The sequence below is a fragment of the Perissodus microlepis genome, chromosome 19 (genome assembly GCF_051167445.1).
Source record: "Perissodus microlepis isolate ML-2025 ecotype Zambia chromosome 19, ASM5116744v1, whole genome shotgun sequence".
Lineage (NCBI taxonomy): Eukaryota > Metazoa > Chordata > Actinopteri > Cichliformes > Cichlidae > Perissodus > Perissodus microlepis.
This window is the reverse complement of record NC_140479.1, coordinates 8,068,049-8,092,077: the sequence shown is the minus strand read 5'-3', so window position 1 is coordinate 8,092,077 and position 24,029 is coordinate 8,068,049. Positions and strand designations below refer to the sequence as shown.

At 43.4% G+C, this 24,029-nt stretch overlaps 1 protein-coding gene across 1 annotated transcript; it reads left to right on the top strand.

The window, feature by feature from the left end:
* Positions 1 to 7,734: 7,734 nt before the first annotated feature.
* Positions 7,735 to 23,245, top strand: LOC146365342 (uncharacterized). The gene is made up of 4 exons (XM_084915527.1): positions 7,735 to 7,936; positions 8,034 to 8,347; positions 20,857 to 21,172; positions 21,590 to 23,245. Exons 1-4 carry the CDS (start codon positions 7,735 to 7,737, stop codon positions 22,357 to 22,359), a joined length of 1,602 nt encoding a protein of 533 aa, XP_084771653.1. The 3' UTR covers positions 22,360 to 23,245.
* Positions 23,246 to 24,029: the final 784 nt, after the last annotated feature.

The following is a 24,029-nucleotide window of genomic DNA, read 5'->3' as shown; positions in this document are numbered from 1 at the left end:
CCCCCAATGTCCAAACACAACACCCTTCTCTAAAGCTACATAAACACAACCACACCTTCCCACTGCAAAACTCAAACTCCCACACCAAGAGAGCAGCTCGAAGCTGTCAAAACTATAAACACTATAAACAGCATTACACACTACAGCAAAACAATTGAAAACACAATGCTCAATTTGTGAGAAGGTTCTTTGGTTCATAACTGCCAATGCATATTTTTATAAACTGTACAGTAACGGATCGTCATAGAACCCTGCAGAGGATTAGGCATTTAGATTTGTGAGTTTCACATGAAGACTATAAATCTATAAAAACATCCTGCATGTACGTACACTACTGTAACACAACTCAATGCAAAAACAGAATCTATCGCACACAACAGTACTCTCGGAAACATGATCAGGGTGTGAAGTCTTTTTTATTGTCTACACGGTCTTTTTACAGTATTATACACAGTCACTGTGCGGCATCATGTTGCCGAGCTGCATTGGGCCACATCACCTCATCCACATCACAGGCTATATTGTCCCTTGCTAGGCACCGCGGGAAAAACGCCCTGGAATGGCGAATCCATCCCTGGAAGGCCTCCACTGGGATGTCAGCACAGGCCAGCTCCATTGCCCGTACGAGGTTCTCTCTTGTGTATGGCTGTCTGTCATACACCTTCCATCTCCATGATGAGAAGAACTCCTCTATAGGGTTCAGGAAAGGGGAGTAGGGTGGCAGACAGACGTTTAAAAAGTGGTCACTGTTGGTGGTGAACCACTCTCTGATTTGGTGTGTTTTGTGGAAGCGGACGTTGTCCCAAATGATCACATACATGTGATGTGCTAGCCTAGGATGGTGTTGTTGACGGTCCAGGAGGATGTCTTTTAGCTCCTCTAGGAAGGAGAGGAGACGTTGGGTGTTGTAAGACCCAAGGACAGCATGCCGGTGGACAAGCCCCTCCGTACCCATAGCTGCACAAAGAGTAATATTACCCCCCCGTTGGCCAGGAACCTCAGTGATGGCTCTTTGGCCAATGATGTTACGGCCTCTTCGCCTTCGTTTCTGGAGGTTGAAGCCAGCCTCATCCAGGAAGAGGTACTCATGGGGTCTGGCCATCGCGTCCAACTGCATTATCCTCTGTGAACATGGAAAAGCGTACAGGTGTTCAGAACGGTCAGTCAGGTAGCACAGTATTGTCCAGAAGTAATGTAGGCCACTAAGCAACACAGTATGTCCACTAACTGTACTGTGGACATGGATGTATACGTACTTGCACATACTCGTAACGTTGTTCTATGTGTCGCGCAGAGTTGCGCTCAAAGGGAACCCTGTAGACCTGTTTCATCCTCATCTGTTGGCGCCGGAGAACTCGGTCTATTGTGGACACGCTGACAGCATCAATGTTCTCAAAGTTTACATTATCTGCAATGACTTTGTCTCTGATCTCTCGGAGTCTAATGCAGTTGTTCTCACGGACCATATCTGCAATGAGGGTTTCTTGTGCCGCTGTGAATATGGCAACCCTCCCACCTCTATGTGGCATCCTTTCAGCTCTAAAGAAAGAAACATGTGTTGTCAATTGACTGATTTATATGTAAAACTACATGTAAAGTAACAGACCACTTTCACAGGCCTGTAAAACTGTAGTGTGACAAAGAAAGCAATAGCGTACTATACCTGTTGTGTTGTCTAAATGCCTTGATAATGGTGGCCACGGTGAACCTACTCAGGTTTGGATGTACTCTTCGTCCCGCTTCAGCCATTGTCATGCCATGGCCAATGACATGATCAATTACTGTTGCTCGCATATCATCTGTTATGATGGTGCGAGGTTGTCTTCTTCTCCCACCTGGACCTTCTCCTCTCTCTTGTTGGCCTCCTTCTCTTCCTCCTCTACTCCGAACTCCTCTTCTTCTTAGGCCTTCACCTCTTCCTCCTCTGATCTCAACCCCTCTTCCTCTTTGGCCTGCAGCTCTTCTCCTTCCGCACGCTCGAATGCCTTCATCCATTGTGATTGTTTGGCATCTTCACCAAACTATGCTTTTATAGGTGGGGTCACATCATTAGCAACAGGTGTCTTCAATTTTGAGTCGTTGTGTGTAGTGACTGACGCCAGGTGTGTTCCCTGTGTTCAAAGATTGGTGACTGTGGCAAGCATTTTGCATCACATGGGCTTTCATTTGAGAATATGAGCAGAGTTGTTTTGCAACATGTGTTTTAGCAAGGAAAAATGTGTTTAGATTTATGAGTACAGAGGGTTGTGTTTTGTGAATTGTGTCTTCATGTGACATGTGTTTATGGTACTGGAATATGGTGGCTACATTTAGTAAATGTGTTTAGACTACTGGTCATTTGGGTTACAGGATTGGCTTTTGTGTTTTGACATTTGAGAAAAACTGTAATAGAGAAAGAGTTACCTAAAGAGTTGTGGACTTACGCAGTGCAAACAGCAGCTGTAGTGAGAAATAGATGTTTTAACAGACACACAGAACAGACACCATATTTAATGCTGACAGGAAGAAGGCCAAACCTTTCCAGGATGCAGACATTTGGGTCAGTGTGTTATGCCTACAGGCAGAACAAGAGAAAACTAGACTCAAGGTGTGAGAAAGGAATTTTTGTTGGATATGACAAGAACAGTCCAGCTTATATGGTCTACTACCCAGACAGTGGGAAAGTACAGAAGCATAGACTGGTGAAGTTTGAGACTAAAACAAAAGTAGAGAGACAAACACGGACTGACAAGGTGCCAGATGATGAGGGTGACTTTGAGACACCAAACAGGTTCACCAAGACCAGAGAACAGACTGATGTGAGTACAGAACACACAGATACTCAGGAACAGATCCCAGTAAGCATGTCTGAGATGAGCAGCCAGTCACAGGAGAATGAACTCGACTGCGAGGCTGCAAGGTATCCTTCCAGGGTGAGAAAGAGGCCTGGGTATTTAAGTGAATATGTTACTGGTAAGGAGGATTATGATCAAGTACTTACAAACATGGATTATTGTTACAGAGCAATGTGTAACATTCCCCAAACATTCAAGGAAGCAATAACTTCATCTAACTCAGAGAAATGGGTCAGTGCAATGGATGAAGAGATGCAATCACTAAGAGAAAATGACACATTTACCTTAACCACTTTGCCTGAGGGTAAGAAGACAGTGGGGGGTAGATGGGTGTACGCAGTCAAAAACAATGTTGATGGATCTGAGAAGTACAAGGCACGTTATGTTGCTAAAGGATATAGTCAGAGGATAGGTGTGGATTATGAAGAAACATTTTCCCCTACTGCTAACCTGACTAGTATCAGAGTGTTGATGCAAAAGGCAGCACAAGAAAACATGCTTTTACATCAGATGGATGTTAAAGCTGCCTATCTTCACGCACCAATAGATTGTGAGGTATTCATGGAACAACCTGAGGGCTATGAGGTAAAGTCCAACACAAATGGTGTGCAACTGGTGTGCAAGTTGAAAAAGTCGCTATATGGGCTAAAACAATCAGGCCGAAATTGGAACAAGTTGTTGCATGAATATCTGAGTGAGAACAACTTTGTGCAGAATCCCGCTGACCATTGTGTTTACACAAAAATGACAGAAAATAAGAAGGTGATTCTGATTGTATGGGTAGATGACCTGATCATTGCTGCTAGTGATGAAAGTGAACTAACTGTTGTGAAGAAAATGCTTGCAGCAAAATTCAAAATGAAGGATTTGGGAAAACTGAGACATTTCATTGGTATAGATTTTGACCAGAGTGATAACTGTGTAAAAATGTCACAAAAACAATATGTGGAAAAAATACTTGAAAGATTCAACATGCAGGATTGTAAAGAAAGACAGACACCTTGTGAGCAAAAACTGAACTATGCTGATGATGCAGAAAGGATGAGTGATGTCAAAAGGTACAGAGAGGCAGTTGGTAGTCTGATCTATTTGGCTACATGCACAAGACCAGATTTGAGTTTTATAGTCAGTAAACTTTCACAGTACTTTACTGAGCCAACTGAAGACCAATGGACTACAGTAAACATGTACTGAGATATCTGAAAGGGACAACCGAGAAAGAACTGTGTTACAGGAAATGTGACAACAAAGAACTAAGGTTGTGGGCATACAGCGATGCTGATTGGGCAGCTGATGTAACAGACAGACGGAGTACAACTGGTTATTGCATAAGCTTGTCTGTAGATGGTCCTTTAATCTCATGGAAAACCAAAAGACAACCTACTGTTGCATTATCTACCTGTGAAGTGGAGTACATGGCTTTAGCTGCAACCCTACAAGAAGTTTTGTACCTACTGCAACTGTTACAAGGTATTGATGGACAAAAATATGCACCGCCAAAAGTTCATGAAGATAATCAGGGTGCAATTGCTTTGGCGAAGAATCCTGTGACGAGACAGAGATGTAAACATGTTGACATAAAGTACCACTTTGTGAGGTCAACTGTGAGTGCAGGAAAAATAACTCTGGATTATTGTTCAACAGAAGAGATGGTTGCAGATGTAATGACAAAACCTGCAACAAAAGTTAAGTTGTTCAAGTTTGAGAAGTTTATGTTTGGGCATTAACATGGTATACGGACATGTATACAGTACTGAGGAAGAAACCTTTTGTTTGTTTGTTTTGTTTACTTAAGACCATCATAATATGAGAGCAAGTGGGGGTGTTGACATAAGAAGAGAAAATGCTCTCAATTATGGAGACAGGCAAATGGTTAATTTATGTTTGATGTGTGGTTTACATTTGTGTGGCTGTTAATAAAGTGAGCGCGTTCTAGGGGGCGTATGCGTTCATCAAAATGGCCGAAGGCTGATGTGTGTTTATTCCTCCCTAAAATATCGTCGGTGAAGTTAACCATGCACGTCAGATTTTCCTGCGCATTTTTTTTTTTTTTTTTTTTTTTGTGTCCCGTTTGGATCTTTAGCCATCAGAATTGTTGTCTTAAGGCCAAGAAAGATGCCAAGCGGATTTATTTTACCAAGTGGATCATCATGGCCTTGCCACATTGGTCCATTTGATTGACCTTTATTATAATTATGTATTTATTTTATTTTCGGTTGCTACAAACGGGACAGACGTGACTGGGGGATAGGACAGGGAGAAAGAATGAAAGAAAGAGAGGAAGAGAAAGAAAACCAAAGGGGAGAAAAGACGGTGAGAAGGGGGGGAAGAAAGGAAAAAACAAACAAACAAACAAAACGCCTGGATCACCTGTATGGAGAAAAAAAACAGAAGAGAAAGCAAACAACAAAGAGCAACATAATAAAAACAGCACCATCACAATAAACTAGCTAGCAGTAGATAACAGTAGATACTAAATAATAAACGATATTGTGCAGCACGCAAGATAGACAGCGCACAATGTGCTTTGAGGCAGCAGCCAAGAAAGGTGTAGTCCGCGTCTGTGAACACCCGTGTGTACACCTGTGTGCATACCTGTGTGGATCAGCATGCTTGTATTCCAAAGGTTTCTCCATGTAACGATCTGCTAGGGAGTGTGGGGAGCCATAGCCCCGTCCACCAGGGTATGAAGCAGGTATGGAGGAGATCCAGGCCCCAGATATCCAGAGGCCCCAGAGTACAAGGACCCGAGGAGGACCACCAAAGGGGGGGGGGGAACCGTGCCACCCTCCTGGGAAGAGCTGAGTAGAGCCCCAAACGAGAGGTCACCCCGCAGCTACGGAGCAGAGGCCAGAGGGGGTTGCAGTGGCGTGCCCGCGGGCTCTGCCGGCAGCCAGCTGTGCCAGAGAGGACCGAGCTTCAGGCCCAGAGGCCAGAGGCCTGAGGGCATCCCACCCCCCGGAAGGAGCCCAGCCGGGCCACAGGCGCCCGGCCCCACCAATCGGCCACCAGGAGTGAGCCGGTACATGCATGAGCGCCCAGCCCCAGACGACAAGGACCACCAACACACCAACGTCTGAGGGCATCAGCCACCGGCAGGGAGTGTGGTGAGGGGAGATAGGCCTCCGTACTTTAGAGGGCCTGAGATGTACCCAGAGAGGTCCTGCGCATTTTTATACCTCTGCCAACAAGTTATAGTTACTAGTTACTTCTTCAAAAAAGTAACTGAGTTAGTAAATGAATTACAAGATTATAAAAGTAATTAATTACTTGAAAAGTAACTATTCTGTTACTTAAAAAAAAATTGTTTAGCCCTCTGGGGTCCAGGGTATAATTGGCCATTTTAACTACTTTTGATGTTTCCTCCACATTTCACCTTTAAAAACTATTTACTTTGCCTTGTTTGGTCTCATCCTTTTCAGCACAACCTCACGTGTCTGAATTTACAGTCATGTTTTCATTTTGACATACTGTATTAACACAATTGATCTAAAATCAGACGCAGCAGCTGTATGCTCTCCACTTAGGTGCTTTTCTTTTCGTTTCTCCTCTTTTTCTTTTTCTTTTGTTTTTCTTATTTTTCTTATTTCCTGCAACCATCTGGAATTATGCAAGATCGGATATAACAGCAAGATTCCCCATTACCAGTGATTATCAGAGGATGCACAACATCCCCCCGGAGATAGCGAGAACATCACGCACTCCGTGGATTGTTATCGGCTCTGCAAAGAAACGCAGGTGGCGGAAGGAATGCAAACAAAAGCGGGGATGCCAGTCAGGCCTGCTAGCCAGGCTAAAGAAGCAGCCTGTCAAACCACCGCTCCCGAGCATCTTCCTGACCAACGCACGGTCGGTCGTCAACAAAATAGACAAACTAAACCTACTTCTCGCCGCACAGCCGATCGTCCGCGACTGTTGTATCCTGGTCGTCACGGAGACATGGCTACGAGAGGGAATTCCCGATGCAGCTAGCAGGTCGCACAATGCACCGCAGCGACAGAAAGTCTACAGCGGGGAAAAGCAGAGGAGGATGTTTGTGCATTTACACACATAACAACTGGTGCACAAACACTAAGATCATCAGCACAGTCTGCTCCCCAGACATAGAGGCAATGTCTGTCATGTGCAGACTTTTCTACTTGCCCAGAGAACTGCCTGCAGTGCTAATAACAGCAGTCTACATACCACCAGACGCTAATACTAGCTCAGCCCTTGCATACCTGCACGACATGATCTCCGAACAGCAACGGACATACCCAGAGGGAGTACACATCATTGCAGGGGATTTCAACAGAGCATGCTTAAGAACTGTGCTGCCTAAATTTGTACAACATGTGAAATGCCCTACGAGAGGAAATAACACCTTGGATCATGTTTACTCAAATATTAAGCAAGCCTACACATCTGTTCCCCTCCCCCACCTGAGCATGTCCGATCACCTCTCCCTACTCCTTGTCCCGGCATACACACCACTCAGGAAAAGGACAAAGCCCACCATCAGAACCATTAACACCATTTCTGAGGAAGCTCTTGCTCAATTGCAGGACTGTTTTGCTCTCACAGAGTGGAGTGTCTTTGAACAGAGACTCACGAGACTCACACAACCGCAGTGCTGGGTTACATCAAACACTGCATGCACACTCTCACCACAGAAAAGCGGGTCCAGGTCTACCCCAACCATAAACCCTGGATGACAAGCAAGGTTCAGGCACTGTTAAAGGCACGCAACTCTGCATACAAATCTGGGGACCAGGACATGTACAGCAGAGCACCTTAAAAAAAGCATCAGAGCAGCAAAACTGGACTATTCAAACAAGCTATCAGATCACCTCCAGGAAGGTATGGGAGGGCCTTAAAACACATCACCAATTACAAAGCCAATGGGACAAATATAGATAATATGGACATCTCGTTAGCAGAGGAACTTAACCACTTTTTTGCCTGCTTTGAGAAAACTGCAGTCACCCCCACCATGCACACCACCCTGCCCACAGCGTCCTTTGAGCACAGCCCCCACACATTTAGTTTCCATCAACATCAGGTCCGCAATGTGTTCAGAGCAGTAAATCAGAGGAAAGCTGCTGGCCCCGACGGAATACCTGGTAGAGTGCTCAAAGCCTGCGCCGACCAGCTGGCTCCTGTGTTCACCAGACTATTCAACCTCTCCCTGACACATGCCTCTGTCCTGCCTGAAATCAGCAACAATAGTCCCAGTCCCCAAGTCCACCACCATCAGTAGCCTCAGCGACTACAGACCCATCGCACTGACTCCAGTGGTTGCAAAGTGCTTTGAGAAGCTGGTCCTAAAACACATAAAGGACTGCCTCCCACCCAGCTTCGACCCCCACCAGTTTGCCTATAAGGCAAATAGGTCCACAGAGGATGCAATTTCCACCGCCCTCCACTCCGCTCTGCATCACCTGGAGAATCGTGGGACATCAGTAAGGATGCTCTTCATTGATTTCAGCTCGGCCTTCAATACCATCATCCCAGACATTCTTATGGACAAGCTGGTAAACTTGGACTTCCCCCCCTCCACATGTGCATGGATCAAAAACTTCCTCACAGACCGTTCACAATCAGTCAAGGTTGGCAACCAGAGATCATCCACCCTGTCACTCAGCACTGGCTCACCACAGGGATGTGTGCTGAGTCCACTCTTATGCACCATCTACACCAGTGACTGCACGGATGATCTGATATCGTCGTGTTGGTGTTGTTCCCAGATCATCATGAAAATGTTGTTTCAGGTTCAACATTGCAAGTGACCAATCACATTGTTGTGACGTTATTCTTTTGCGCGCCAAGCCATTCCTGTATTTATGAAATTCCAATGTTGCAAGGACAATATAAATTCTGCTTACCGTTTATTAAAGGGTTAGGGTTAGGGTCAGGGTTAGGGTCCGTTGATCGGTGGACAGAGGCGGTTTCTCGCAGCTTAAGTACAGATTCTTGGTTTTACGGCGGCTTTTCCCGAAGTCGCAAAAGTATGACGTCACAACATTCTGATTGGTCACTTGCAATGTTGATCCTGGAACAACATTTAGTATGATGATCTGGGAACAACACCAACACGACGATATCAGATCGTGCGTGACTGCACCCCTACGCACCCCTGCAACATCATCATCATATTTGCAGACGACACCACTCTGATGGGGCTCATCACCAACGATGATGACACCGCCTACAGGGATTTTGATTTGATTTGATTTGATATACCTTTATTAGTCCCACAAGGGGAAATTTCATGTTAAGGCTGCTGACCTATTGCACCATCTTACCCTCCGACCATACATACATTACACAAGAACATCACATGGGGAAGACAGGTCAGAGAGGTATAACAATGGAAATGCACCACATGAGGAAAGATAAGGAGAAAAAAATAACTCCCCCCAGACTGAGCTCCAACAGGGAGATCAGTTTGAGAAGAGAAAAAAACACCTCTGCAGATGAAAAACTCTTAATACACCAAAGAAACACATGACAAGCAACAGGGATGGGTAAAGGGTGAGAGACCGCCAGTGTAGACAGTACATCCGGGCCTGCAGCATAAGTGCTGGTCTCCTTGATCCACCGTCAGCATCGGAAGGGAGTAAGCATCGAAGGCGTTTGGAGGGGGGATGAGTGTATATCTGCATGTGTGTGTGTGTGTGTGTGTGTGTGTGTGTGTGTGTGTGTGTGTGCGCGTGTGTGTCCAGAGTTCAGCTGAGACAGTGTCCTTCGCCCTGCCAGGCTAAGTAAACAGTCTTCCAGCCAACCCAGGTGGCCTTGCATAGGGGAAGAACAGTCTCAACACAGTCGTTATCAGGGTGTTTTTGTTCACCTCCAGCCTTGAGACCACAGCTGGCGCCGAAGGGGTATCCACAGGAAGTGATGGTCGTTTTTACTTTAGTGCAAACAACTCATATGAATTTCAAAGCTGTTCTAACAGTCCAACACTGGTCTCTCAATCTCCTGTTGGAGAGCCGTGAGCTTTCTATGATGTTATCAGACCTACGTTCCGTGATGTTGTCATTCTTGTGGTCAAAGAGCAGGTTCTGAGAACTCACGACCGCAGCGCGCTTCCCAAGATGTGATCAATTTGTGCTCAGAGGTGTTATTCCGAGCTAGCCCCTCCAGATGTAATCAGTTTGCACTCAGAGGTCTTGTTCTGAGTATTCACTACAACCGTAAGCTTCTCCAAGATCTTATCCGTGCTGCACTCAATGAGCCCATTTTGAGAAACTCACGCCTCGTCCCATCGTTCCAATCCCAGCGGGCAGCCTTGTGGGGGTTTGAACAGCCGGTTCCGCTTTCTTAATTCTTCGATAAGTCAGGACCAAGCCAGCTCCGATCAGCAAGAACCCTGTTACCATGGTTCCGAATAGGTAGATATCTTCAGCACTCAGGCTCACCCAAGCCCAGACTTCTCGTTGAGAAGGGGTGTCAATTGGATTCAGGGACCAGTTGATCAAATCCATAATTCCTCTTTTAGATTTTAGAGAACAGGCTGTGAGAGAGTGTTCCAGGGAAAAGTAATACAAAAAACACACGACTAGACAAGGACACAAGAGGCTAAGCAGGGAAGCTAAGGGAGAGGAGGAGAGGAGAAAAGTGCGACCGCCTTCGCCGAGAGCAAGAGTAAGAGAGAGATTTTTTGGCAATGATAGAATTTTTGTACCATACCATACCATACAATAGATATACTAAACAATGGCTTTCTTCTTGCCACTCTTCCATAAAGGCCAACTTTGTGTAGTGCACGACTAATAGTTGTCCTATGGACAGATTCCCCCACCTGAGCTGTAGATCTCTGCAGCTCGTCCAGAGTCACCATGGGCCTCTTGGCTGCATTTCTGATCAGCGCTCTCCTTGTTCGGCCTGTGAGTTTAGGTGGACGGCCTTGTCTTGGTAGGTTTACAGTTGTGCCATACTCCTTCCATTTCTGAATGATGGCTTGAACAGTGCTCCGTGGGATGTTCAAGGCTTGGGAAATCTTTTTGTAGCCTAAGCCTGCTTTAAATTTCTCAATAACTTTATCCCTGACCTGTCTGGTGTGTTCTTTGGACTTCATGATTTTGTTGCTCCCAATATTCTCTTAGACAACCTCTGAGACCGTCACAGAGCAGCTGTATTTGTACTGACATTAGATTACACACAGGTGCACTCTATTTAGTCATTAGCACTCATCAGGCAACGTCTATGTGCAACTGACTGCAGTCAGACCAAAGGGGGCTGAATAATTACGCACACCCCACTTTGCAGTTATTTATTTGTAAAAAATGTTTGGAATCATGTATGATTTTCGTTCCACTTCTCACGTGTGCACCACTTTGTGTTGGTCTTTCACGTGGAATTCCAATAACATTGATTCATGTTTGTGGCTGTAATGTGACAAAATGTGGAAAAGTTCAAGGGGGCCGAATACTTTTGCAAGCCACTGTATCACACTCATCCTGTCAATAATGCATTAGATTTTGCAGGAGGCTTTGCGCTGTGCACATCTCCCTTCCAGAAGGTTTTGTTGAATAAAGTATATATTTTGAATACACTGAGTTTGCGTCTTCTCTGATAAGCCTGAGGACAAAAGAATCGGGTCGATACTGCTAAAGGAGGCAGAGGAGTAACTAAACAACTGACACAATGAGCAGGAAAGCGCAGGAGGGACAGGTGAAGAGGCATGCTGCTGGCAAGTCGGCTACAAGCTAAGCTAAGCTAGCGAAACAGTAAAGACACAGTGAGTGAATACTTTGGCTATAAATTAGGGCGTGAGTACACAGAGAGTGTGCTTCAGATAAAGCACGTGAAGATTATACTATGAAAAAAGAATGTATCTAAAAGTTTTTAATTAAATTGCGATGCAGATAAGCTACTCAAAGGCTGTATCCCAATTCAGGGTCTGCAGCCTTAAAGTACGCAGCCTCAACGGTCCACAAGGGCCGCGTACTCAAAGACCACTAAGGCCGGAAGTGCGAGGCTTGTGAAATGGGACGGTCTAGCCTCCGTCACGCTGCCCAGGTTATTTTCATCTCGCCTAGCTGCTTCTTCTTTCCAGGCCTTGAAATATTGTGATCCTTGTATGCGTTTTCCTTTCTTTCTTAAGTTTTTTGTTTCTCCTATTTCTTTCAAAAGAGCTTCCTTCAGTTGTGTTAATGCTGAGGGGCTGCATTTTCCTTCCCAAATGGGACATTTTGTTTTCTTAGATTTCTCCATCTACAAGCACGGATTTGTCCGGCGCCTGGACATTTCTTTTCTAGCCACTGCTCATCAGCAGTGAGTTTTGTGGGCTGATTCCCCATTATCACAGAACTGCAGAGCCTTCTCTGGTACTAGACTTGGGGGTGGTGGCTGACACGCCCTTCTACTCCGCGCTATTCACGGAGCGGTGTCAGTTTTATGAGACGGAACTCAACCTTTCCCTTTTGTCACCAGTACTTGGGCTTTTGCAGGATACACAAAGAAAACAATAAAAACAATGGAAGTAGTTCAGCAGCGTGTTGTGCTGTAAAATCAACTTACTTCCAAAACACATATACATACACACAGATAGACATTTGCGTGCGAATTTGTCACGAAGTATTTCACGGCCACTTCTGAAACCACTCTAAACTTAGTTCCTTTCGGCGAACTCAACCTATTTCACGTGTTTATTTCTTCAAACCCTTGTGGTGGGTTAGACCCCTTTTAGACCCTTGCGGCGGGTTAGACCTGTTTGGACCCTTGCGGCAGGTTAGACCTGTTTGGACCCTTGCGGCGGGTTAGACCTACTTAGACCCTTGCGGCGGGTTAGACCTGAACAGTGTTTTCTCACCCTCAGTTGTCTTTTGCTGGTTATTCAAGTTCTCTTGGCTGGATCCCAAGGTCGTGGACCAGAAAAGTTCACCGGCCTGGACCCGAATTAACGTCCCAGGTCTTTCACCTCTACCTAGAGAGGGCTGTCGACAGACTTGGGTGCTGGCTCCCCACGACGTCAGGATACAGCAGTCAGACCTTGGATTGGAGTCACAGAAACGTGTCTGTTGTTTCCATCGCCAAGCTCGAAGGACCAATTTAAATGACAGGGGATTTCTTTAAATCACCCCGTAGTTCTTCAGCTAAGACACCTGAGTTAGAAAACACAAACACTGCAGCTGTCTTTACACGCGTGGGAAGTCATGAACGCACTCTGCGACCTGCGTGTCATCACTGCCTGCGTTCTTTATTTATACTTGTCTTACGTCTGTGTGTGTGTGTGTAAAAATAACAACGTCACTCAGAGCAACGGGTTTTTCCCTTTTCTACATCTGCATGTTCTCGGAAAGAGCTGCGGTTTTTCTTCTCTACATCTAACTGTTCTCTGAAAACAGGAAGTGGTTTCTAGCTGAATAAGTTCATCACAAAAGTTATTAGGTGAAAAGTCACGTAGACATGTAGATTGCTTAGTGATCAATAAAAAGCACATTTCATGAAGCTGATCACATTATATAAAAACAATTTCCCTTTGACACCTAGCAACCATGATACTAACAGCTGGAAACGTTTCATACAGCATTGTGTGACAGAAAGGAAGGAGAAAATCTTTTGTTCATTTGTTTGTTTGTTTCTACATGAGCTTTGATCATTCTCTGTAAGATTAAGGTCAGCTATTGAACGGCGTATATTTTAAAGTAAAGGCTTTAAAACCAAGTTAGTACAAACGTCACTAATGTCATAACTTTGCCGACATGTGGCCAACAGTAATGTTTTAATGTTCTTCATTATTAAACATTTGCACATAAATAAGTGACATAATATTCAGTACTTACTTAAAGTTTACTCTTCAGGCGCCCCTCATCCGCTGTTTTTTTTCGGCAAAATTATCCACTCCCACCGCCGCGCTATGCATTCTGGGATATGTTGGGCCACGAAGTCTACACCGCCACAGCCTTAAAATTCAGGGAAATGAAGGACGCATTTGAAGGCCGGATTTCAAGCAGCCTTCGAATTGGGACAGCCTTCGTCGCGTCACTGTGACGTAATTGGCCTTAAAATGCGGCCTTTAAGGCTGCAGACCCTGAATTGGGATACAGCCAATTACACCACTGTGTGTTGGAACAGGAACAGGAAGTGATACTCTACCGCAGAGAGAACGAACACCAAGTGACAGCGCCACCCGAAGGAATGGTGATGGGTCCTTAGTTTTAATAGCACGCTGCAACATTCAGCCATTAATGCAACACAGTAACACTTGTATTTGTTACAGATTCAGCAGAGAGAGTGGCTCACTGTGTGCTGAGGAAAACAAGATCGTTTCAGTTCATTTCTTCTTCATTTCATGAAAACATTCTTACTAAGCAACAATAATTGTGCTCATGACACAATCATTCTTCCCCAACAAAAAGCATCTTTCTTTAGTATTTACATTATTACATCCTGTCTGCTTTTGCCTGCAGGACCTTGATGGCTGTATGCGATGAAGAGTCATGGGCACGCCTCCTTGCTTTCATAGCACTGCAGACCCCCTCAGCAAAAAGTGAAAGTGTCTGTACAAAAGTAACTATGCAGTGCAGTTACAGGACTGTTTTGCTGGACTGTTTCCTCTTTTCTGAAGAATCCTCTGCGTTCAGAGCCAAACTAAAGAGTGGAATGGGGGTAATGACTTGAGTTCATTACCTCCATTCCATTAAGTTATTATACTTAATGCAACTGAGGGCTGTGCCTTTGTGAGGAGGGACTGATGTACTGGAGACTGCAGTGCACGTAGCAGAGCACAGAGTGCTTGGTTTCAGAGTGAACAAGCTAAGCAGAGCTTAGAAGCACAGCTCGTTGAAGACTGATGGACACTCTTTGGATAAGGTTAGTGGTGCAGCGGTGACATGTTGTCGTGGATCTGTGTTTTAAACTTTGAGTTAAACAGCAGCTCGATGCACAAATGAAGCAATGCACCAGTATTGAACAACTTCATTCATCCAAAGCTCAGTTTCAGTGACATCTAGTGGTGAAAGTGGAGACAGCAGAACAATATCTCAGTAATCATGTTTTCGGTGAAACTCAGGCTTGTACGAATGATTTAAATACAGTTTTGCAAAGATGGAGCTATAAACTTGTGTAAAGCCGCGGTTGGAAGAAGGTGTACCTGTGGAAACAGTTTTTAGTTTGTTTTCTCCTGCTTTCAGAAACACACATTCACACAGCACTGATGAAGCGTTACAAAGCATCTCATGTTATGGTTTGGACCTGTGAACCAACCAGTTGACGCCATTGGTCACGTGTGTTTCTCTGCACTGAAGACACTTTGAAGCAGTGGTTCAAGAATAATGGACCTTTGATATTGAAGCTTGTGTTGGAACCCATTTTTAAATTCCTTGTGATTTTCTGATTTAGGCTTTTGTTGTAAACTCAACACTCTATAATTTCCTTTGGGATTAATAAAGTATTTCTGATTCTGATTCTCAATTAATCATTTTTTGTTTCCTACCAGAATATGTCAGTTGTCCATTTTTGCCCAGCCGAGCAATTTCATGTGATTTTAGTGTCTGATGTCATTCATTTGTCCCATTGGAGCGCAGTAGGGCACCATACACTATCATACACATAAACTATACCCCAGGTACCTGGACCCGGGGTATAGTGTATGCTTGGGGAGTGTGATTGTGTCTACAGTGTCCATTTGTGTCTGTATATGTGTGCATGAGGGTGGGAATGCACGTTTGTGTCTGTGTGTTCCTGTACGTCTATGTCTATATGTCAGGTTGGGTCTTAGACTCCACCTCTCTGGGAACATCTCAGACCCTCACCACACTCCCTGTCGGTGGCTGAGGCGTTGGTGCATTGGTGGTTCTTGGTGTCCGGAGCTGGGTGCTCGCATCACTGTGGTCAAACACAACATCCAGGCAGGGATAATTAATGATGTCAAACAATAAATAATAATACATAATAATAAATCTTATAGTTAGAGAAAATCCTTCAAAGAACAATTTCAGTGAAGCGATGTAAGCAACATTTTCCCATCATCACATCCATTAAATCTGTTGGCATGTGGTTTAGTTAACATACTCAAACAACACCATTACACTGGAACTCCTACCAGTCACACTCTCCACAAACAGCATCATTTTTTAGCACTGAAATCTCTTCTGCTTCTTATCGTCAACAAAGGAACATCGCTCCAGTGTGAAACACTGCTTGGATTAACACTTCAGCAGTTTCTTTTCTTTCTGAATCCTATGCCACATTATATCGTTAGAAGATACATAGGATGCAAGGGACAAGGCTGAAAAAGAAGTGATATCAGAGCTCCTGCCTTGTGTGGTTTTATCTTATTGCAGATAAACGTATCTCCAAACTTGAGATGAGTCCTACTGGAATTTTAACAACAATAATGGATTGCATTTATAAAGCGCTTTTCAAGACCCTCAAAGCGCTTTACAATGCCACTATTCATTCACACACTGGTGGAGGCAGCTACGGTTGTAGCCACAGCTGCCCTGGAGCAGACTGACAGAAGCAAGGCTGCCATATCGCACCATCGGCCCCTCTGGCCATCACCAGTAGGTGGTAGGTGAAGTGTCTTGCCCAAGGACACAACGACCGAGACTGTCCGAGCCGGGGCTCGAACTGGCAACCTTCCGATTACAAGACCAACTGCCAACTCTTGAGCCACGATCGCTTTTATCTGGAGACATCAGGTCAATGCCAGGCTGCCTTCATCTCACTACAAGCCCCACACTTCTCATCTTTATCGTCAAGCCTTCATGAAGCACGACTTCCGACACAGACCGATCGGGACTGTCATTGACTTCCCAGATGGAAAGAAAAGACTGCCAGTGTGTACATAGGAGGGCAGGGTTTCATTTCACCTCTGAAATTTGCACATGAAGTACAAGTTAAACACACCTGGAGGTCTGTGGTAGAACCCAGCATTGGGACTGGCATCCCGCGAGACCCATCTCGTTCTTGTGGGAACGAGTGACCAAGAATAATCAGTGAGTTCCAAGAACCATTGTAGTACACTGTGATGTTCAACAAGCTTGAATGTATTTCTTTGAAATGTCTTTCAGGGTTTTTTTAAGCTGCTCTTGTCCATAATAATTTGCACATCTGATTCATTTTTGATACATTTTGGTGATTTTCATTTAAAGCTGAGAGATTTTAGTTGAATTTGTTTTCTTTTATTCTGTTCTGTAACAGCACATTCAAGCTATATTGACTTCTCTCACCATGCAGTATTGACCCCCAGTTAAACTACTGACCCCAGTACTGGACAGTCAGTTGTACTGCTGGACAAAAGTATGGTATTTTTTCACCTGCCTCCAGCCAAGACTACTTGGATCATCTCTCTATGGAGCAAAAATGAAGATACGAAGAGAAACTATCAATTCTGGGGTAACGACTCTACCAGAGCCCCAGTTTGGTGACGTCTGTGTGTGTCTTTTAGAGAATCGCTCACCTTACACAGCTGACAGGATGAACGTTTTCAGAATACAGACAGCTACATGTATTTTCAGTCGGGTCATTGTCTGAGACAGTGAGACTACCTGTATAAATAACGGTTAAATAAACGGTTACTGACAAAAATAAAATGAATTAATTCTGCCTAAAATCAGTGCGGTGACTGTCAACAGAAACCCACTATCTTTGAAAGCCTGCACACGTAAGCTACAGGTACCGTCATGTAATCCGATATATTTAACACACAAAATGAACGTCGTCGGTTATTAAAACATAAAACACTAAAAAATGGGGGAATGGGGGGGGTATCCAGGATCTAGATGTAGCCTGGTGTAGCAGCCGCCTTTTTATCTTGGAGGTTGTAAGTCTGCCGTTTCCTGTGGGGTTTACCTCTGATTGTTGGACTGGTTTCACGGCAAATATAAAGAAACTTTGCAGCAACTGATGAGTCACATGGAGGCGGTTAATCAGTGTTTGCGTCTGTCAGTGGTGCAGTTGTTTCTAGTTGATCTGCAGGTCCATCAAGTTTCTACAGCTGAATCTTTTGGGTGTGCTCTGCATTGTCTGCTTATTATTGCTAAAATGTAAAAGCCAGTTTCCATGAAATTAAATTCAATGATGTGCCAGTTACTATCAATGATAATTCGAGTGAATTTTCTTTATTAATCACTCTCAGACACAATTACAACTAAGAGTCACTGTGTTTTTATAGTGTTAATTATTAGTTACAGCAAAGAGTCATAAGATTATCTTACTGACTGATAGTCTTTCTCTCGTTACCCTGTATTCTCGTCTTCAGTGACAATGTCTGGGAGGTACCAAGCCACCTGGCTGTGCACAGTGTCCTTCTGTGTGTGTTAGAACCCCTTGTTTAATTTCATTACCAAATATTTTGAGTCCCACTTAAATAAAAAGACCATGTAGAATTTCGATATTTTAACATGGGAGTCTATGAAAACTGACATACACCCTCAGGTGGGCATTAGAGTAACTTAAGGTTTGGGTTTTGAATTATTGAAATCCAATGAAAGTCTTTGCATTTCAGGCCACATGCAGGCCACAAAAAGAACAAAGGTTTCACAGAACATACCAGATGAAATATTTTATTAAATAAAAATAGAACACACTTTTTTATTAAAAAACAGCAGTATGGTTCCACAGTTTACAAACACTTACAGTGTTGCTAGGCTTTACTGACTATGTTGAAATAAAATTCAAGGTGGCAACAGACTGAATGCAACATGTTCCAACATGATCAAGTGCTGTGCTCTTTTCCATAAATAGGTATGAGGAACAAGGAAGGTACTATTTGTTCCTCATACCTGTGTATATACAGAAAAGGGTGCTGACAATAATCAAATGAGTCTATGAACAGCACAGAGACACTTTGTAACTTTTGGACTCAGGTAGGAAGATTTTGCTTGATTTCTGGTTTAAAAACTTGGAGTGATTCTAAATACTAACAACTTTTTGTAAGTGGATACAGCTCAGGATTGTTTCAGTTATAATGTGTGTAGTAGAGACTATATTTTTTCAACAGTGACTGAGACATTTAACAAAAACTTACAGTTTGTTTAGAAGTATATGAGGACGTTGTATGTATTTTAAACAGGCCAGATTAAAACCATTTTACTTTATTCTCCAGCAAAGTCTAAAACATACTACAACACTACTCAATTTATTTCAATGAATTTATCTTACCTTGGTGTTCCCGTGAACAAGCTGGAGAAGGTGGCCGGGGAGACGGAGGTCTGGGCTTATCTGCTTCGTCTGTTGCCCCCATAACCCTGACCCAGTTAGCCAGAAGAAAATGGATGGATGGAAAGATTTTGTCCTTCTAACCAGCAGTTAATGTGTGTGAAGATGAAAATTTTACAGAAAAGAGAAGAAAAGAAAGTCAGAAAAGTTTCTGAATCCACAAAAACGGATGTTTAAAACCTCACTGCTGATGTCTGTAAAGTTTTAAAAAAGAATAACTTAGAAATTTGGAAAATGTTTAAATATGACTGGATTCCATTTAAATTAAGTAGTGAAAAAGCTCTGCTTAATGACATCTAAATTAAGAGAATCAATTTTGTACTTGAATCCACTTGTTTGCTATTTTAATTTAGGATTATTGCCCTAAATGAATTAAGTAAATTAGCTGTTAAATAACACGGAGATATGCCGGAAACGACATCCACGTGAGCTTATCCACGTGATCTACTGTTCTAAGTGGTCGGACCAGATGCCGCTTTTCAGAAGCCGCTTGCGATTTACTCAACAACCTTATCGAACGCGACAATGAGAGCGAGTTACGGCCTGTTTGTAGCCATTAACATTAGTTTTGGATTTGGACTCTCCAGTGGTAACATCTCCAATGGTGAGTTGTTATATATTGTTCTACCAAATTTTTAGAAGCTGTGTGTCGATCTTATTACTGCCCTTAGCATAGCCATTCTACATAGCCGATGTAGCATATGAGCTACAACGTATGCTGACAACACATGGGCTATACTGGCACATGTAACACATCATTAACCATATCCTACCTGTATACTACAGAAATGTTTAAAGAATGAAAACGGTAGCCATTGGAGAGTACACAAAGTTTTACAGCTGCATGCGATCAACTAGCCCATGTGCTTGAGTATTACGGTAGCCTCCGTTTTGTAAGTTGGCCATGACGAAGCACAAAAATCTGGGGCACAGGTGGCGAACTCCAGGCCTCGAGGGCCGGTGTCCTGCAGGTTTTAGGTGTGTCCTTGATCCAACACAGCTGATTTAAATGGCTAAATGACCTCCTCAGCATGTCTTGAAGTTCTCCAGAAGCCTGGTAATGAACTAATAATTTGATTCAGGTGTGTTGACCCAGGGTGAGCTCTAAAACCTGCAGGACACTGGCCCTCGAGGCCTGGAGTTCGACACCCCTGGTCTAGGGCCTACTTACACCAGCCTAGGGCCTGGATCAGTAAATTATCCTTTTATGGCAGATTAATTTTTTTAGAGAGGTGTTGTTTCTACTTTATGCTCATCCTGTTTTAGTTTTATCTCTGCATGTGTTCAAATTCTTAAAATTTACATCTTGAAGCACGTTGATCGTGTCTTGTCGGGCAGCTTTTACAATCATAATCATTATCTGAATGCACCATTTTGCCAAACATATTGTCATTTTCAACACAAACTCTATAAATCCTCTTTAACGTCCTCTTGTTCATGTTATACCTTCCCTTTTCCTTTTCTTTCTTTTTATGTTTTTTACTCAAAACACTGTACAAACCACCAGCTGACCACCATGCAGGGTACAGGAAATACAGGTGTAGATTTAAAAAAATTTATTTGGCAGCTTAAATATGAAGCTTGAAGAAATATCAAAGTGAAAAAACACAAATGTTGTAAATGTAAAATTAAACAGATAATAATTTTCACTATTCAAAGACTATGGACCTCACTGTAATTGGACAATATACTCAAATCCATTTTGATTGAGTTCTTTACCGACCTATCAACATATTCAATTCAACTTGATTATTGGAGTACAGATTCAAAACACTACAGAGAAAAACAACACTTCTGCTGTGCTGCTGAGGTCACACAGCGAGCTAAAGCACAGAGCTCTGATGGAGCTGTGCACAGGTAACCTGTAACTCACCTGTGCTGTCGCCCAACAGGAACCAACCAGTCTGTGAGCACCGGCCTCATCAGGAATGAGGTCCTGCCATCCTGTGTTTACTCCTCCTGGCTGTTTAAGCCAGTCACTGCCTTCTGTGGGGCCAAGAGTGTGCCGGACATCATCGACAGCAGAGAGGATAAAACAGATCCAAAGTTCACAGGATGTCTGCTCAGCTTCCCAGATCAATACAAGAATGCAAACTTCTCTATCCTCATAAAGGACCTGAGGGTGGACGACGCCGGCCTGTACCAGTGCCACATCAACAAACTGGGTTATCAGAGCAAAATCACAGGTCAGTTCAGCGGCACAAGACTTTATTATGATGGGAAGTTCTCCAGCAGCCTGAGTTCATAGCAGCATAACTAAGACTTCGGTCATTCACTGGGCTTTTAAGGAGGGATTGTTTCCTGATATGCATCCTACCCCGTCCTCGAGTCTTTCCATCATCATGTGGCAGATTTTAATGACAGTAAAAAGTGACAGGCTTCTCTGTAAATTTAGAGAGATTTAAGAGGGTTTACTTGATTTTTTCACTTTGTCCTCCAGCAAAAGAACATCCAACAAGTGCTTTAGCGATATAAAAAGGGTTTCTTTCAAACCACAGACTGATTCTGCTGTGCTGCTGAAGTCACACAGCGAGCTAAAGCACAGCACTCTGATGGAGCTGTGCACAGGTAACCTGTAACTCACCTGTGCTGTCGCCCCACAGGAACCAACCAGTCTGTGAGCACCGGCCTCATCAGGAATGAGGTCCTGCCATCCTGCGTTTACTCCTCCTGGCTGTTTGAGCCAGTCACTGCCTTCTGTGGGGCCAAGAGTGTGCCGGACATCATCGACAGCAGAGAGGATAAAACAGATCCAAAGTTCACAGGATGTGTGCTCAGCTTCCCAGATCAATACAAGAATGCAAACTTCTCTATCCTCATAAAGGACCTGAGGGTGGACGACGCCGGCCCGACTTCCTTACCCAGCGTTGATGCCATCATACCAATTTGCCATGGCGGGGCGGAACTGGGAGATCCAGAGATGAAGCATGGAAACATTTCAGTGTTCTCAAAGAACATCGCCATCAATGACAGTGCCAAGTGCCAGGTTCCAGTGAGCAGGGATGGAGATGCAACTGACTCTGTGTTTGAAGCTCCAACTGACACTGGGCTTTTACTGACAGTTAAGGCTGCAGTTCAGTCTTTAATTAGGGACATGATTCAGTCTGTGGTTGACGTGTTGGTTATGGCTGTGTTTGGGGATAGGTTTGAGACTGTGGTTAAAACTGTGGTTAAGACTGTCTTTAAGACTGTGGTTAAGACTGTGGTTGAGGCTGTGGTTAAGACTGTCTTTAAGACTGTCTTTAAGACTGTGGTTAACCCTGTGGTTGAGGCTGTGGTTAAGACTGTGGTTAAGCCTGTGGTTGAGGCTGTGGTTGAGACTGTGGTTGACGCTGTGATGAAGGCTGTGACTGAAGCTCTTGACTTGATCTGAAAGAGGATAATTTTGACCAGTCTCCATAATGCTCTCCAGCACACTGCTGTTCCTTGTCTAACACCCCGTAACATAACCTTAACTCTAGCCTGAAGCATCAAATTATTGACATGAAGTTAGTTTTGCCTTTACTGAACCTTCTGACAAAATGAAATACAGATGTTTCAGAGAAATTCTCTCCACTCAAAATAAGCTCTTTTGCTTTCCTGTGTCCCACATAGATGTTGCTACCACAGTATTATCTGTTTGGTGGCAAAAGAACAACAACAAGGCTCACATTTCTTCTTCATGTTGAGTTGTCTTCATTGTTGCAACTCTAAAGGACTCCTCTTTCCATTTCTACATTTTGTGTGAAACTTTCCATAGTTGTTAATAGAATTTAAGCTAATTTATATAGTTATTTAATTTTTCATGAAACGGGCATTTGAGTATTGAAGTTTTTCTAGCCTGTCTCTAGATATTAAAGTATGCCTGCATATGTATTAAAATATGGTAACTATGTAGCTAGAAGGAATTAATAGAAGCTAATTTTTTGCCATAGTTCAAAGTATTTTGTCCAGGTTTTTCCACACATGGCACATCCTGTAAATGGGTGTTTGTCCTCCATCTTGAAGTCTTTTGAATACTCGGGATGCCAGTTTGAATACAATATTGTATACTCACTTGCTTATAATACACTTACAAATGTATTTTAATGAGTGTTACGACTGCTGTTGTGGGCCTAGACCGGCCGTAACAATGAGAAATGAATGAATAAGCAAGCAGTATTAAAGGAAAATGTGTGATTACTTTGAAAATTTCACCGTCTTTTATATTAAAAAGCTAATTTGACAAAATTTGGTCCAGTTGTTATTTTTTCTTCAATTTTATCAATTTATTACCTGCAATTAACCACAAAGATTTAACATATTTGACTTTGGTTTTATTCTCAAAATAAACAAATTAAAGTAAATCAATTTTCATTTAAGTTGCAGTCATTTGACAAAAATAAATCCTGTATATTTAACTGTCCTGTACACACTACTGTTTTGCAATAATACAATATTATTGCAAACACATTGCAATAACATTGCTTGGGGTCATATGATTGTTGGGTTTTTCTCTGTATCATTTATTGTACCATCTACTGTACAATATAAAGCGCCTTGAGGTGACTGTTGTTGTGAATTGGCGCTATATAAATAAAACCGAATTGAATTGAATATTATTATTGTGGGGAATACAGACTATATTTTAGAATTCCCAGAGGAACATTAGGGTTGTGTGCCATGGTACGCCTAGGAGTGCCGCTGGTACTTGTGGGTGAAAAGGGGGTGAGAGTTTCAGGAGACAGGGTAGGTCAGCTCACCGCCCGGCGTAGACGCCATGTGCTGTTTAAAAGGTTCACTTCCTTGTTTGACTTATCTGTGGGGTCTCCAACATAAATAGACATAATAGGGGTCCCTAGGGGAGTCCCGAGTGAGTATAAAGTAGTAGATCAGGTTGCAGCAGGGTTTGAAAACCTGCCGATAATTTCTGCTCTTTTTCCAGTGACTCCAAATAAGAATGCTGACCGAATTACAGTTTCTCAAATGCTAAAACACATGTCACAAACGTTACCACCAGGTCCCCCAATGTCCAAACACAACACCCTTCTCTAAAGCTACATAAACACAACCACACCTTCCCAC

Coding starts and splice junctions, on each gene's coding strand:
- LOC146365342 (XM_084915527.1), top strand. CDS start 7,735: ATGGACATCTCGTTAGCAGAGGAACTTAACCACTTTTTTGCCTGCTTT. Junction 7,937..8,033: donor TGGCCCCGACGGAATACCTG/GTAGAGTGCTCA, acceptor GCCTGAAATCAG/CAACAATAGTCCCAGTCCCC. Junction 8,348..20,856: donor ACATTCTTATGGACAAGCTG/GTAAACTTGGAC, acceptor TAACCTGTAACT/CACCTGTGCTGTCGCCCAAC.